At 39.8% G+C, this 16,939-nt stretch overlaps 1 protein-coding gene across 5 annotated transcripts in view; it reads right to left on the minus strand.

Moving 5' to 3' along the window:
* Window positions 1–2,675: 2,675 nt before the first annotated feature.
* ugp2b (UDP-glucose pyrophosphorylase 2b) overlaps window positions 2,676–16,939 on the minus strand; it is a 28,520-nt gene continuing 14,256 nt past the window's right edge. For 4 of the 5 annotated variants that reach the window (XM_007892340.2, XM_007892342.2, XM_042332653.1 and 1 more), the window contains exons 2-10: window positions 15,036–15,181; window positions 13,591–13,698; window positions 9,892–10,077; window positions 9,304–9,437; window positions 8,338–8,635; window positions 7,929–8,126; window positions 6,051–6,293; window positions 3,607–3,711; window positions 2,676–3,265 (exon numbers count right to left, since the gene is read on the minus strand). In XM_007892340.2, the coding sequence (XP_007890531.1) occupies window positions 3,158–3,265; window positions 3,607–3,711; window positions 6,051–6,293; window positions 7,929–8,126; window positions 8,338–8,635; window positions 9,304–9,437; window positions 9,892–10,077; window positions 13,591–13,698; window positions 15,036–15,149 (1,494 nt within the window). In that variant the 5' untranslated portion in view covers window positions 15,150–15,181 and the 3' untranslated portion in view covers window positions 2,676–3,157. 5 annotated transcript variants of the gene reach the window in all.

The raw sequence follows: 16,939 nt of genomic DNA on the forward strand, positions 1-16,939 counted from the left end.
ACAGTGGCAGAGACTTGACACCGAGCCAGGGGGAGGGAGAGGGGGAGGTGACCGTAAGCACGATCAAAAAGGAAGATCTTTAGGCAGGATTTGAAAGTGGGGAAGGTGGACAAGGTGGAAGGATTGAGGGAGAAAGTTCCAGAGTTTTGGGGTGTAGTGGCTGAAGGGATGGCCATTGATGGTGGAGCGGAGGGGACTGAGTGACTAACAGGAGGCCGGAGGCAGCAGGTGGTGTGGTGAGGGGTAAGCAAATGGATAGGTTGGGATGTGTGAGGGCATGAAGGGATTTGAAAATGAGTGACAGGATCTTGAAATCGATCCATTCAGTAATTGGAAGCCAGTGGAGCCTGGCAAGGACTGGTGTGATGAGGCACAGAGTTTTGTGCGGGTGAGTATCGGGAGGTGCAGGTTTGAATTAGTTAATTTGTGTCTGGTGGAGCCGGGGAGACCAGCGAGGGGGCCATTGGAATAGTCTAGCTGGAAAATGACAAAGGCATGGACGAGGGGTTCAACTTCTTGGGTTGTGAAGTCCCTCCAACATCACCCCAACATTGAAACAGCACTTATGACGCAATGTGATAGTGGTGGGAAAAAAAGCAGTCCTGGTCAGGGAAACAATGTGGGGTAGAAAGGAAAACTAGGGATCAAACCTAATGCCTAAGTTGCACTCGGGCTCAGTGATTCCGAGGGAGTGCTTGGGGAGGTTAAGGAGTTCAGACCCACAGAAGACGTTGAAGGGAGCCAAAGAATATGGCATCCGTCTTGCCAACATTCAGCTACAGAAAGTTTGCACTTATCCAGGCCTTAATGTCCGTCAAACAAGCCGACAGGACATCAGTGGACTGGGAGTCGCAACTGGAGAAGTAGATTTGTGTCTTCCACATACATGTGGCAGTCGACCCCATATCTTCGGATGACATTGCCAAGAGCGAGCATGGAGATGAGGAAAAGGGGGGGCCAAGGATGGTACTTTGGGGTACCCCACAGGTGACTGGATGGGGGCGGGAGGAAAAAACATTTGACGAGATGTTTTGTTGCCGGTTTGTTAAGTAAGACTTGAACCATGCAAGTGCGGTCCCACAAAAGTTGAATTCCTCGCCCATTAAATATTTATGGTGTAAAAGCTGCTAGTGATTTTGGTTGCTACATTGAAATCAAATTATATCTATTTATTGGGTAATAAAGCGTTGTGGTTTCAGATGTTCAGATCTATAAATTGCATTTTCTTGGGGCAAGAAACCACTTATTGACTGGCAAAGCAACAGTAGCAGCAGATTCTTGACCACATTTAATGCAATGGCCCAGGGCTCAGATTTTAGGCATCCGGTAATTCCCCCCAAGAAAGTCTAGGAAAGTGGCACTCATATTTCCATGAAAACTAAGATACCTAGGATGACAGTGAATTGCTGCAAAGACCTGATGGTGACAGCACCTTTATTTAGTAAACTGTTGTGTGGCTGAACACACCAGTATAATGCTTCAGACTAAAGTAAGACTACAAGCAACTAAAAGGTACAAGTTTAAATCAACAGGCAGGCAGCTTGTGATAATAATAATCCTTGCAAAACATAAAATACTACAGATGCTGGAAATCTGAAAAAAAACAGAAGTCGCTGGGAACACTCAGTAGGTCAGGCAGCATCTATGGAGAAAGTGAGTCAACGTTTCAGGTCCACCTTCCTTCGTCAGAACGGGGGCATGTTGGGAGGGTGAGGCTTTTAAGGGCTGACAGAGAGGGGGGAGGCAGGGCAAGGAAGACAAAGGAGAAAATGGGATAGAGGACAGGGGATGATGTGTTACAGAGGTGTTAATGATTACAACAAAGCAGGGGAATAGAGATGTTAATACTGCAGAATAGAGGTGTTAATTCCGCCGCTTCCATGCCACTTTATTTGGCCAGGAGGCCTCCCCCTGCACATCGGACCCCTTCTCCTGTCTTCAGAAGGCCCATTCCACTTAGTCCCCGACCCCAGGCTCCTTACCCTCCCTGGACCTTTCACATCCTCCCGACGTGAAAGGCGCTCTGTAAATGTAATTTTGTTGTTGTTGTTGGACCTGTTCATTGTTGGACTTGCAAAACAAATCCTGATCTGCCTGTTTTGTTGCAAGTTCTTTTTCCCCCCTCCCCATTTTGTTCTGCAAAAGTATAATTTGCTGGGTGACACCTTCCTATAATCTCACTTCTATCCTTTCCCTTCTCCCCCACTTCCCAATTCAATCTTACTTACACCCCTCCCCGATCCTGCCCCCCAGCTCGGGTCCAAATCCCTGACTGTCCAGCGCCTTGGGACATCCTCCTGATGTGAAAGGCTCTATTACAAATGTAATTTGCATTGTATATACTTCTACACCTTCTCTTAAGATTTTTAGATGCTATTTCTCATAGCTCATCCTTCAATCACTGGGCAACAGCTCTGTTAGTTACTCTTCTTACCAGCTACCCATAAAGCTTTCAACTTTGTCCGACAGGCGCTGGACAGTCAGGGATTTGGACCCGAGCTGGGGGGCAGGATCGGGGAGGTGTGTAAGTTCTCTCCTACCCATGTAGTACAGGTACAGATTTTTACCTGCTTGAAGCACCTTGCATATAATATCTGCAATTCGAGTGAAACCTGCCATTCTCACACAGAATAAGAGGAACAATCACAAAACAAAATGATAGAACTTTCAGATGATTCAATTGCACTTTGTTTTATTAAAGATCATTAAGTGACTATCAAGTCAGCAATGGCTCAGAACAGTTACAGAACACTCCAATCCTTTAAGTAATGAACACGTTTTGGTATTCAAAAGACACTCAACTTTGCTTGTAACTGCTGAAGCAAACATTTATAATTTGATATACTTTTTAAAAATTGAAGAGAATTAGTTCCATTCATATTTTTGGGAACAAAATGGTTGACTTTGGTATAGAAATGCTACTTTAGTACTCGGGATTAATTACGAGATATTGCCTTACGACTGCCACAAAAAGTGGTAATGTACAATTTTAATACAGTAAGCAATTAACTGTTCTGAAAGTACTGTTTCCACGCCTGAACCAAGCATTTACTACAAGCATTAAGTGGACATAAAACTAGGTATGAATATTAATATTAGCTTAAACAGTCCTCATGATAATAGAAATAATAGTTTAGGATCAGGATGGCCTTTGTTTTCAGTGGTCCAGAATCCGTAGATTCCCCGAAACAATCTTGTTTTCCAAAACTGCACCTCGAGGGATGTCGATCCTGTCTCCATGATTTGCAATTATTATAACCGTTCCCTGGATACAGAACAAAAGCTCAGATCACTTGTGTCAAGTAAATTCAAACACAGCAATTACAAGTACATTAAAATTGAACTCTGTAAATGAACTGAGAATCAAACACTTGCAAAAAAAACTACTAGTTTAATATCAGTTTTTATTGCATTTCTATTCATCTTGAGAACAACTCAACAGTACAAGCAGGATCTCATGCAGTGCAGGACTTGTCATTAATTAATTCTGCATTTGCCATTGCTTTGGGGTGTGGTGTAAGATTTCATAGGCTATTTTGGATGGCAAATTAAATGAATTCATCATATTTCAATCTAAAACAATAACACGTCAAGTCTTTTACTAACCTTCAATGCAACGTTCTTGCCAAAAGTGACATCTCCTGAAACAGTAAGGTGATCCAGTTCAAGCATATCTGGTATATTTTCAAACCTGCTCAGGTAATCCTGAACCTATGTGGAAAAAAAACAAAAGATGACCACTGTGTGAACCATCTTCAAGTATCATATTCCATTATGCGTCATAGTTTCATTTGATTATTTGACAGGAGAATATCTGAGCCCAACCTAACACCACCAGATACTACAATTAAATACTAGTCTTTGTTCTTACAAGCCAGTATTCAAGACAACTACTTTTGTGAATGAGAGGCCCATGCAGAATCTTGCATTCAGCTAATTTCATGAGTGGTTTGAATGAAGAAAGCCCTTCAGCCATTTCATCTCACTCTTCCAGAATCCCCACCCTAAAGTTCTCCTATCATACCATCAAAAGCTGTCAAACAAGTCCATGTCATGGTCTCATCATTTCATCCTAGAAACCCAGTTGATAATTACCCTCTGGGCAAAGAAATACTTCTGTGTATCTGTCGTGAAACTGCGCTTTGAATTGTGCTCGCTTGTTCTGTATATCGTGTCAAAATGGCTTTAGGAGGAAATTGATGAATAAAATAAAGACTATTGCAAGCAGTAAGTCTATCTTATAGGATAGCCACGAACATGCTCTCTCTTTCTTCGCCATTTGCTCTTTTATTCTAATTTTTCACTTTACCCAGTATTTTATTAATTACGAATTACCCAAACAGCTATAAACTAAGGCAGCCATGGATTTGCTTTCTAACATCCCGCTTATTGCAATCCTTTTAATGCAGACTTGTTTGGTTCAGCACAACAGTGCAGTGTAAAATAACCGCCTCTCTACTCAGCCTTAAAACAGAATGCACGGTTCCAGAACGGTGAGCAAGAGGGGGTTTGTCTGACTCATGATAATAATAATTCGATCACTCAATCCACAACCATTTTTGGGACACTGCTGTGCCCAAAGAAATATACAGTCACCACATTTTACAGTATATTTTGTGAAGCTCTCTGAGACGTCACGAAGATGTGACTATATAATAATAATAATCCTTGCATTTGATATAGCGCTTTTCACGTCGGGAGGACGTCCCAAAGCACTTCACAGAATACACTGTAAAGTGAATTGACTGTATATTTGTGGGCGAACGCGGCAGCCAATTGCGCACAGCAATGTCCCACAAACAGTCGTAGATTGAAAATGACCAATTTATTATTGTTTTGGGTTTTGGAGGGATTATTATAGGTTATAGGTGGAATGATTGGAATTCTGTTTAGTTTGGATACTCTTATGCATGTGATGGCTGACCCCCCCACAAAACCTTGTCAGTTACTGACTACTGAAAATCCCAGGATTCAAACTGGGATATTGTAGATTACAGCTGGCAACCTTTGTTGCTAATTTAAGGTTCGATAAATGCTAGTTCAAAATGTTTTCCAATACCCAACCAGTAACATGTTTTTATCATTTATTTGTTGCTCACGTTACAGCCCTAAAATTAGCATGCAGACTAATGACATATGTGGAGTCCTGTAGCTCAGTGGTTAGAGCACTCGCTTTGCAAGCGAGAGACCCGAGTTCAATTCCAGGCAGAGGGCGAAACCTTGGGCAAGTTTCCTTACTCCACACACCTAATAATAATCCCTCCAAAACAAAAAATAATAAATTGGTCATTTTCAATCTACGACTGTTTGTGGGACATTGCTGTGCGCAATTGGCTGCCGCGTTCGCCCACAAATATACAGTCAATTCACTTTACAGTATATTCTGTGAAGCGCTTTGGGACGTCCTCCTGACGTGAAAAGCGCTATATCAAATGCAAGGATTATTATTATTATTATTATTATTATTATTAGGCTCTGTGTGGAGTAAGGAAACTTGCCCAAGGTTTCGCCCTCTGCCTGGAATTGAACTCAGGTCTCTCACTTGCAAGCGAGTGCTCTAACCACTGAGCTACAGGACTCCACTATATCAAATACAAGGATTATTATTTTTTTTTAAAAATGTAACCAGCTCTTTCATAATACATAATATAACAACACAACAAAATTACATTTGTATAGCGCCTTTCATGTCAGGAGGAAGTCCCAATGCGCTGGATATAAGCAAGAATCCAGTTTGACGCTGCTAGCTAAGGACATTCAACAGATGTCTGCCAGGTCTTCTCATTGTTCTTACAGCAGTACCGACACACAACAAGCAATTTAATTTCTATAATTTCTTCTGCATCCAAATTCTGGGTAGCTAACCATGACTAAATGAAAGAGCGTTGGTATTTTAGCCCACCTATTTGAAAGGTACAATCTACCTGCAGGGTATCAGCTTACAAAACATACTAAAATTGATAAAGACCAGAGAATGCAAGACAGCCTGAAGATTTTCCTTGGATAACTGTTAATCATGTTTTACAAAAAAATCTGCACTTTTTTTTTACCTTAGTAAAAGATCTGCCCAGTTTCACCAGAGGCACAGTTCGAAATTCTCTCTTCTTGCTCATCATCAGGGATCCTGCATCCAGACTGTACAAGTTAGACATCACCAGCAGTAGGTCAGAAGTGGTTTTAACAGGCAAGAAACGGCTACGTGGCACATTAACACCCAATGCATTGTCAAAGGCCTTAATAGCAGCACCCACAGCTGTTTCGAGCTGTATCACATTTAGACCATCGTCCAAGGTCTGTTGAAAGAAAAAAAATTCACACAGATTTTCAACACAAAAATATAAAGCTTACACAAGGAAAAATGATTAGACAATCAGAGATCAACTCATTACCGCCACAGCACATCTAAGAACACGTTTGATTCAAGAGAACCAAATGCAAAATAAAAACAGGAAATTAAATAAATTCATTTGATGGTGTGAAACACCACTTACAAACAAAATTCAATGTGACAGAAAGCATAATTTGACAGTCACCCGTCACAAGAAATTCCTGCTGTGGCCAATTGGCTGCCGCATTTTGTCCACGAAATACACAGTCGATCCACTTTACAATATATTCTGCGAAGCGCTTTGACACGTCTGAACCGCGCGATAAAGCCCTATATCAAATGCAAGGATCATTATTAATAATAAATTAATGAACGTGAATTCAAGGAAGATGAAAGGCAAGGTAACATCAGGTGAGCTCTTAGAAAGTTCTGACAAAAGTAACTGAAGCTTTGATAAACTGAACACAAACCATAAGGGATGAATACACTCCTTAAATAGAAACCGAAGCTGCCAAACTGGATGGGTATCATATTCACCTGATAAGGCGCTTTATCAAATTGACGGATTATTATATAGGAAGTAAAAAAAATAGAAGGCTCATGGGTGGGATAGAACTTGCTAAGAAGAAAGCTGAAAGAGACCTGGGGGCATTCAATAATGCACTGCTCACTAAGTTAAAACAATGTCAGGCAGTAATAAACAAGGCAAACAGTATATTGTGAAAATCAGTTGAGATCACATCCCAGGTGTCATGCTCATATTGTACAGTGCTTTGGTCAGGCCACACCTGAGTCCAATTCTGATTGCCACAAAGTACACATCTTCGCAGGCCCTAGAGGCAATGCAAAGGAGAGTAACAAGGATGATTGATCAGAGTTAAGAAAAATGATGAACAATTAGACAAGTTTGCATTCTTCAGCCTTGAAAAAAGAAATTTTAGAGAGGATTGACCTTAATAGGATATTTACAAGATTTCAGATGGGATTGAGAATTAAACAGAGAACAATGCTTTCTTTCAGATACACCAAGGCAGCAGAACAAGAAGGCACAGATTCAGTGTTTGCAAAGGGAAGTGTAAATATAGGACAAACACAAGGAAGTATTTCTTTACCTAGAGGGTAATTAATAACTGGAATGGGTTACCCAGAGGTGTGAGGCCACGGGGAGCTGTAATGGGAAGATAATCCTTACATTTAATTTATCATCATATCACATCATAATATGTCAAAACGTCTCAAAGTGCTTCTCAGGATTTTAATGTAAAGTACAGGGACTGTGTATTTGTACGCAAATTGTAAAGTGGGTGTTCTGGAAGGATGAAATCAAATGAGCCAAAGGGTCTTCTTCATCCAATCTATTTATAGATCTATTTATCTATCTATAAATTTATAATCATTGTGTGGTCTATAGCAAAAATCTATAAATATTAAGGATTTGTCCTTACCAACGGAATGACAATTTTCTCTTACCTTATAAATGATGGAAATATTACAATATTTTTGAATAGCTTCAAGCAATCCAACAGAAGTGCTAATCATTAAAAAATAGCTAGTTACAAAACTTGCAAATTTCGAGCACAACACAGTTTAATATAGTTACCTTTGGGTTGACAATTATTTCCATATCAATTTCATTATGCTCTTGCAGCCTTTTGATTGCAGCCAAGGAAATCCATAAGTTGTTAGTGTTGAAGATCTTGAACTTGGAGACCGACTTGAACTCATCCACATGTGCTTTAGGCACTTGAGCGATTTCCAGCAATCTTAGCTTGCCATCATATTGAGTGAGGGTACCACCCTGCAGGGATCAAACGTTAGTTTCAGAGCACTTACAAAAAGTTCAATATAGCTACAGAACTTTCTTTGTTACCTGCTTTTGAAATTTACTCTTCATATATATGGGAACACGCATTGCACATGGATTTTGCCAGAACTGCTTAAACATGTACATCAATCACACAGCTCATTTAAACATCGCCATTTTATCTCCTTCACAATCAATTACTTACCTTCACGTCTGCTCTTGTCTTGTCAGTAACTTCCATAACAAACTCACAGGGTTTTCCATTTGGTGGATCCAAAAGATGATGGAGAATGTGCAGGTCAACTGTTGCTCCAAGGTTATCTATGTTTGACACAAAAATATATTCCTTTGTCTCATTCAAAAACTTATCCAACAGACCAGAGTGGTGGAAGCTGGCATAGACGTCACCATGACCTGGTGGGTACCAGGCTTCTGCATTTTCCCCAGTGCCAGATGCATTCGTAGCCACAGGAAGCAAAGACTCCTTGTTGATTCTTGGGTACCTAAGGAACAATTCAGCGATTAGGGCATTGTACTAAAAACACAAGGTTGATCAACTGGTCTTGAGCATCTGGTTGTTGCAACATTAAGTCATATCTGATACTCTAAGATGACTTGTTATCCATTAAAAGATGAATGACCAATTGTATCTGGGGATTGTTGGTCAGGACACAGGAAGAAACTCCCTTCTCTTTTCAAATAATGCCATAGGATCTTTAATGTCCAACTGAATAGCTATAGAGAACCTTGGTTAAAGTCTCATTCAAAAGTCGGCACCTTCCAGCAATGCACACACCCACAGCACTGCACAAAGTGGCAGCCTAGACCATGAGCTCAAAGACCTGATGTGGGGCTTGAACCTACAACTTTCTGACTGAGAGGCAAGAGCGCTTCTAACTGAGCCAGGCTGACACCTGGCAGTACTGGTCAATACAATACAAGGGGGTATTGAGAATAAATGGGCCAAAGGCCTTCTTAATTCCTAGAATAGTGACCTTGCTAATAAACCCATTAATTTACAAAAAATGTTCGAAATCCACGCAACCTTTAAAAACAACAAAAATCCCAAACCTTTCATTTTAAGCTGCAGTATTTAGGTTGTAAGGGTAGAGCCAAAGCAAAATGTTATTTTTAAATGAACAAAATACTTCAATCTTCAGCATTACTTTACCTGCTTTGGTTGAAAATATGGATTTTCACACGACAGTTACTATATTTCTGTAATATCTTCTTAGTATCCTCAGCAGTGTTGAACGAATTCATTAAGACTAATGGAACATCTGTATCATATGTTTTGTTCAAATGCTGGCAAGTCAAGAACAAACAAAACCTTTGTACCATTCAAATACATATTAGCATTTTACATCCATTTCACTAACTTGCCGAATAAAAGCACAAGTATTGCATGCCGATGTCAATGCAATATATTTTTAAAAAAGGTTTATAAAATAAAAAAAATTCACCCACAAAATATACAGTCAATAAATAAATAAAAATTTGGTCACTCAATCCACGACTGTTTGTGGGACACTTCCGAGTTTCACCCACAAAATATATAGTCAATTCACTTTACAATATATTCTGTGAAGCGCTTTGAGATGCCTCGAAGACATGATCAGGCACTTTATCAAATGCAAGGATTATTACTATTATTTATAATAGTGATAGACATTAGAAAAAAAATGTTTTAACTATTAGCTAAAGACTTAGCCAAATAGTACAATAAGTTAAAAATGTAAGACAAGCATTTGAGTGTTACCTCAATCTGTAGAACTGTAAGGTCCAGAAATGTATTTTCATTACGAACACCAATAAGACTTTTGGGACCTTTGCAGCCCATGCTGGTACCAAGACCTCCATTCAGTTTTACGACTACCAGTTTTTTCAAGAGTGAGGCAACATTTTCAGGCAACTGTCTGGCTTTCATTTTATCATAAGACAGAATCTGGAAACAGAATTAAATGCATTTTATGAAAGGATTGGGAGGGCTAGAGAGCTATCAGTAGATGTAAATATCATGTCAAAAACATAATTAACATTATTTCTTTGCACAGAGGATAATTATGGATGGAAACCAGGAGGGTGGTTGAGGCCAGAACACTGGAACCAGTTAAATAACAGCATGACCAGACACCTCCAATATTATGAGGCTGCGGCTTACAGACTAGGAGCTCATCGATTTAAATACTGGCCCATCCTGAGTATAGTAGTCTCAGCCAGGCCTGCTTGGAAAGCTAAATAGTCCCAGCCTTTTCATATTTAAGGAGGAGAAAAACAGCAAGGGTTCCTGGTCCTCGTTCTTCTGTAGCACCTTTGTCCATGGTGCAGACAAATAAGGAGTGATCAGGCTCTGCTATATCATCCTCTACAGTCAAATGGCCTGCCGACAAGTTGAAGCTCACTCATGAACAACAGCCACTTGAGCGGGATACAGAGGCAACAAGCATCTGTAGAACAGTAACGTAATAAGATGAGGCCAGACCAGAAAGGGAGAGGCAGTGGTGCCAGCAAGGAAAGAAAATTGGACTCAATTTTTAAAAAAACAAGAAACAGCTTGATGCTGTAATGGGAAGGTATTAGGGTGGATATTCTGGAACGACGAGATCCAATTGGCAGATGGCCTTCATCAAACTGCTTAAGTATGAGTTCCCAGGTGGTAAACTAAGAGCAGAATTAGGTAAGACAAAGCCAGTGAGCAAGCTCCATTTCTCTATTATTTTTCAAAAAGAAACACCTGAAGGCTTTACGAATTGATATTAGAATTTAAATGAATGTGGTTATATAGGCCAAGTGAAAAGATGGTAATATACCTACAAAGTACTAACAACAACTGTGTTACGAAAGTAAACATTAAAGTACTAACTTTAATACTTCTAAAGAGCACCCAGCAACAGCATACTGCTCTGTGTGACGCAAGTTTTTAAAAAATATTTTTGCGTAATCATTAACCTGGCCTCAACATTACACTAATTATGTGAACTTCAGCACTGATTTTCCAGGCTTACTGCCCTAGATTTTCCAGGCTTACTGCCCTAGAAATTATTGAAAAACCCAACTCTGGGCCTTAGAGCAACTGTATAAAAAGGGAGTACCTAACTGAAGCACCCTCCAGAACTACACCCTTCACCCATTATCCTGATTCAACAACTTTTTACTTGTATATCCTAGGCAACTGGCTTGTATCCACACTTACTATTTTTAAAAATGGGATTGGGGGCGGCATGCGTTAAGTCTTTAGAGACAGTATCCTTGAATCACAATACAGCCTTCTGTCACAAGCCTTAGAAAAGGCAATGTGTTAACTGCATGCTGATATAGTTTACGATGTAATCAAGACATTTTTGCTCTGCTGTCGTTGGCAGAAGTAGAATTACTTTGCTTGAAGAACACTTTTTTTTAGTCCATTAAAAAAAGCTATGTCAATACTGTGAAAACTGGATTTAATATGAGCATTGGTCCTGGCACCACTCAGTGCAAGTCAGGTTTTAATTGCAGTCCAATCTAGGTTTCAATGTGTTTCCATTTCCTTATGTGTCAGCCAAGATTATACTCAAGAGAACATAGTTGTGGCCCCAAACTTACTCCTTGCCAAACCAGTTTTTGGCAGCTGATTTGCCCGTGGGGAATACAGGTTCTTGGTTAATAAGTAAAAACTAGAAGTTCCTGTAACAATCAGACAGTTTAACATGATTCCTGTGAGTTTATTGCTTCTACAGCAATATGGCACATAATAAGAAAGCTGGAAATGTTCATCATGTAAATACATAAGAGACTGTCATATGCAGCATTTGTTAAGAGTTTAATTTTAGTATAGCTTCATTAAAAATGTAAGCTTAATTATAGGAGTATATTCAATGTGGAGTAGTATACAAACCAATACTGATCCTAACATTTATTTTCAAAGGAACTATTGAATAGGTTTAAAACAGATTTCACAAGCAGTTTAAATGTTAAGTACAAATGCATCCTACATGCCAAACTTAGGCTCACTGAAGCTCTGTTTCAAAGGTGACATTACTGACTTGATTACGAAGCTTAAAATCTGAAATGCGTACATACTAATTACTTGAAAAGATAAAGAACTAACCAAACAATGTCTTGGTAAACTGAAAAGGCAATCAGAGCCCAGATTATTTTCGCACTTAAATTCACCATATTACATTGTACCACAACTGGCTATGCATCTATTATGGCAACCTACAAACATTATGTTCAAAATTCAGTTACAAACAGGCAATACTTTTATGAATAGACATCCTGCTTCAATGGGATCAATTCATTGGACTGTATCACCACATGATCATTCATACACCCCAAAAACACTACCTCTTAGACTGCACTGCTGCTACAGGAAGCATGCTGGCTGCCAGCCAGAAAGAAAAATAGTAGAAGTCTGTATTTCTCATCTCCACAAAGTTCACGTGGCAGTTCTGTCTACAATTATATGCACTGTACAATTCTACTGGAATTTTAAAAAGTTTCTTCACCTCCACCCCACCATAACTTTACCGTCTCCCTATTTACTAGTCATGATTCTCCTCTAACCATAGAACACCACGAGAATTTCTGAAATGTCAATCACCATAAATAGACCAACAAGTTCCACCACTGTGATGGTGTCAATTTTCAGTCTCTAACCTTTTGAGTTGCTTTTGCTAGAAGATGCCATTTTGTATCAGGTGCAGCAACTCAAACACAATGTATAGTCTGTTGGAATCTTTAATATCTGCCTAATCGGGCAGTTGGGACCTCAGTTTAACATCTCATCCAAAGGACCTCAGCTGTCAATGCAGTATTCCCCAGCACTGAAGTGTCAGCCTGGAGCTGAGGTCAATAGCCATAAAAATTCTGGATGACCTACTCCAATAATTGCTGTTTCAAAAAAATGCACAATTTGCAACATTCTGTGCACTAGTTTTTAAGTGCTCTGAGACACTATCTGTGTGAAGGGCACTATATAAATGCGAGTTGTTGTTGTAGTATCAGTAGTAGTAGTAGTAGCTATTGAGGAAGGGACATGGGAAGAAGAATGAAATGGCAGCTTCAAGCATTAAACAACAACAACAACAACATTCCATTTATAGAGCGCCTTTCACGTCGGGAGGACGTCCCAAGGCGCTGTACAGTTGGGTCAGGACCCGAGCCTTGGGGGGAAATGGTCAGGGTGAGGGGAGGGAAGGGAGGGAGCGAGGAGGGGGTAGAGAGTCGAGAGGGGAGCTGAAGGCACGGTCAAAGAGAAAGGTCTTGAGACCGGCCTTGAAGGAGGAAAGGGAGGAGGCAGCGAAGGCACTGGGAGATAGAGTTCCAGAGCTGATTCCTGGATGCACCTCATAATGTAAAGTGATGTGAAAATTAACTAGAAATGAGTGTTCATAGTAGTATTACCGGTTCTAGACATTATATTCACGCCTTATGCACTGAGCCTAGTACAGTAGTACTCTATTTACACAAAACTTACAGAATCTTCTGGTGCTTTTTGAATTTTTTCCCATTCTACGGAGGGTCCCTTCTTTTCCAAAAATCGGTGAAACAGTTGCTGGAATCTCTCAAAATTTTTCTTTATGTCCTTAAAATAGACAATGCCTTAATTAAACTCCCATGAATCATTCTTAATACAAAACATAAAATGGCCTAGAAATAGATTCAACTCATTGTATTCTTTACATAGTTCAGAATATCAACCTAATGATCTAAAAAGCTTTCAGTATATAAAAATTAAGTTATTTATGATCAAATTTCCCATAATGTACAGAAAAGTTACGATTATTCAATTTATGAGTTAACCAATTGCTTTTTAATCATACAAACTGAAATGGCAATAAGCCAGATAAAAAAATACAATCGGCTTTCATCCTGACACCCAGCAGCTTTCTATGTGGGGCATCCTCAATAATAATAGCCTTTAAGTTTAAGGTCAGTCAACCAGCAACTTCCGACAGATTCAATTAAGAACTAACTTGCATCAAAATTAAGGTCAATTTGTCCTTTGCCAAAAACAGGTTCCGTAAACCCCTTTTTTGATTCCACCATTTAAAATTCCATGTCTGGTTTCAACAGAGAACTGCGGGTGTCTAAAATTGTATTCATTAAATTATCATAAAGTGTCTTTTTAGAAAACGATAGTTCAGTTCAAACAGACTGCTCAGTTGGTTCCAAAAACTCATTACTTTGTTACCAATGGATACTTTAAAGCTGAAGTTTCAACTAATTACTCAAAGGGTGTCGGTTCAATTTAATTAATGGCAATTAAAGTTTTTAACCACAGAACAAGGCGTTTTTTTGTGGGAGGCAGGGTCTATTTTATTCATCAAAAAAGGGAAATGTTTAACGTAACCCCCCACAAACAAATCTCTTAATAAACAAGGTAGATACTAACAAAACATTTTTAAAAAAAAATACAGCAGTCGAAGGGGCAAATGTGCTCTTTTGAGGCCAAGACCGAAGACAGGGTGCAATGTGCGTTGTACATCCCAAAACCTATCTCTTTGCATTGGGATGCTCCACATCATATTGTGCATACATTCCTTAATGTATGAACGAGGAGAGTTTTCGGGTGAAAGCGCACTACCATGGACCAAATAAGAGTTACAAATTCAGTATTTAAACATTAAATTTGAATGGAAAATTTTAACCGAATGATTTCCACTTAAAACACTATTTTTTGGTTTTAAAAAAAAACAATTTTATCGACCCTTACTTTTAATATATAAACAATTCACTTGCAACATTTAATTCATAACCAAACCAGGGATATTTGCTGCTTCTAAAGGACAATTAAAGCACATGTGCACAAATGCGTTTCAGAGATGTACCGTCATTAATTATAATTTTAGGAGAACATTTTGCTGTCATAATCTGCCAATACTTATCTTGCAGAAAGAAATACTATTATACATATTGTACCTCTGCCTCACTCCCTGGAGCACTTGCCAGTATTTTATCAAGCTCCTCTTTCATGGCAATTTCCAGCTTCTCGTTCATATCTGCCTGGAACTCGATTAACCCACATTTCGTCATTCTTGCAGCAAAATGTTGAGATATAGAAAGACCTGCAACAAATTAGGGGAAGAAAATTATAGAAATAGAAGCCACAGAAAAACTACACAGGAGTACTCTTCAAGTTCATCATATAAACTGCACGTTTGTCCAGGATACGCAGGTGGTGAGTCACAAATTATTGGGATGCAAGTTCTATCCTCAACACATTGAAGTTTCAATCTCAACCATATCACGGCATTAACTAATGTCATCGCAACGTGACAAACATTTAATGGGAGTCTGGATTTAAAGTAAGATGCTCACCCTTTCATTCTCACTGTGGTTAGTGCAAGGCCAGGACAACCGGAAGGAATGATAAATAACAAAATAATAAAATCCACAGCTTGTGGTAAAGTAATTTAATTCAGTTCATCCACAAAATGCAGATAATTTCACAAAATGAAATCCATTTAATTTTCCAAGTGTAATGAATAAGTAATACACTGTTATATTATTTCTACACCATGAAGCACTTGTAAAACATTACGTATGCTAGCCAATATCCATAATGCCTTTGTTTCAGCAGAGGTATTGGATGGGAATCAGGAATAGAAATCCTGGCAGATTTTACTTCACACTAGTCTGAGGGTGCCAAGCTCAATTATGCTGCTGGCTTAGCTGAGACAGGAAATTTAGTCCAGATGACAATTTACACTTATATTAGTGCTTTTCATTTAGGAGAAGGTCTAGAAGTGCTTTACAAAGTCTGATCAGACACCCAAAATGAGTGGCTAACTGTGCAGTCAAAGAGGTGCAGGCTTCGGGACCACATCACTCCCACCCTCGCTCGCCTCCACTGGCTCCCCATCCCCCAGAGGATCGAATTCAAGATCCTCATCCTCACCTACAAGGCCATTCACGGCCTTGCTCCCTCCTACCTCTCCGACCTACTATCCCCCTACTTACCTGCCCGTACCCTCCGTTCCTCTGGCTCCGGTCTGCTCCACATCCCCCGCCCCAACCGCCCTACCATCGGTGGTCGGGCCTTCAGCCTCTCAGCCCCGAGGCTCTGGAACTCCATCCCCAGTGCCTTCGCCGCCTCCTCCCTTTCCTCCTTCAAGGCCGGTCTCAAGACCTTTCTCTTTGACCGTGCCTTCAGCTCCCCTCTCGACTCTCTACCCCCACCTCGCTCCCTCCCTTCCCTCCCCTCATCCTGAACATTTCCCCCCTGCTCGGGTCCTGACCCAACTGTACAGCGCCTTGGGACGTCCTCCCGACGTGAAAGGCGCTCTATAAATGGAATTTTGTTGTTGTTGTTGTTTAGTTGAAAGCAAAGAGGGTTCCACAGAGTCAGGAGTGAAGAGGGTAAAAATTCACCCTTAGGGATTTAACAAATCAGAAGAAACTGACTAATATAATTTGGCTTTATTTTATTACATTTATATAGCGCTCTTCACATCAGACGGCATCTCAGAGTGCTTATATATCAGTACAAACCAAAAGGAAAAGTGAGCCAGAAGATTGGAATGTACTAAATGATGTTGAATGAACAAGCTAACTGAATAGTAAATATAGTAGCATTTAATAGAACACCTAGAAAATCAGCTGAATAGTTGAGGAAGATATTCTGGTAACTTGTCAAGGATGTGACTGTATTTGTAGGCAAAACCTATCAATCAATTTGCATACAGTACATGCCACAAATGGTAGAGGATTAATGACCAGGACACTAAGACAAACTAACTTATCTTTTCAAATACTGCCATTGAATCTTTGACATCCACCTGAACAGGCAGATGGGACATCGACTTAATATGTCATCAGATTGA

Source organism: Callorhinchus milii, unplaced genomic scaffold (assembly GCF_018977255.1).
Source record: "Callorhinchus milii isolate IMCB2004 unplaced genomic scaffold, IMCB_Cmil_1.0 Scaffold3, whole genome shotgun sequence".
In the NCBI taxonomy this organism is placed as follows: Eukaryota; Metazoa; Chordata; class Chondrichthyes; order Chimaeriformes; family Callorhinchidae; genus Callorhinchus; species Callorhinchus milii.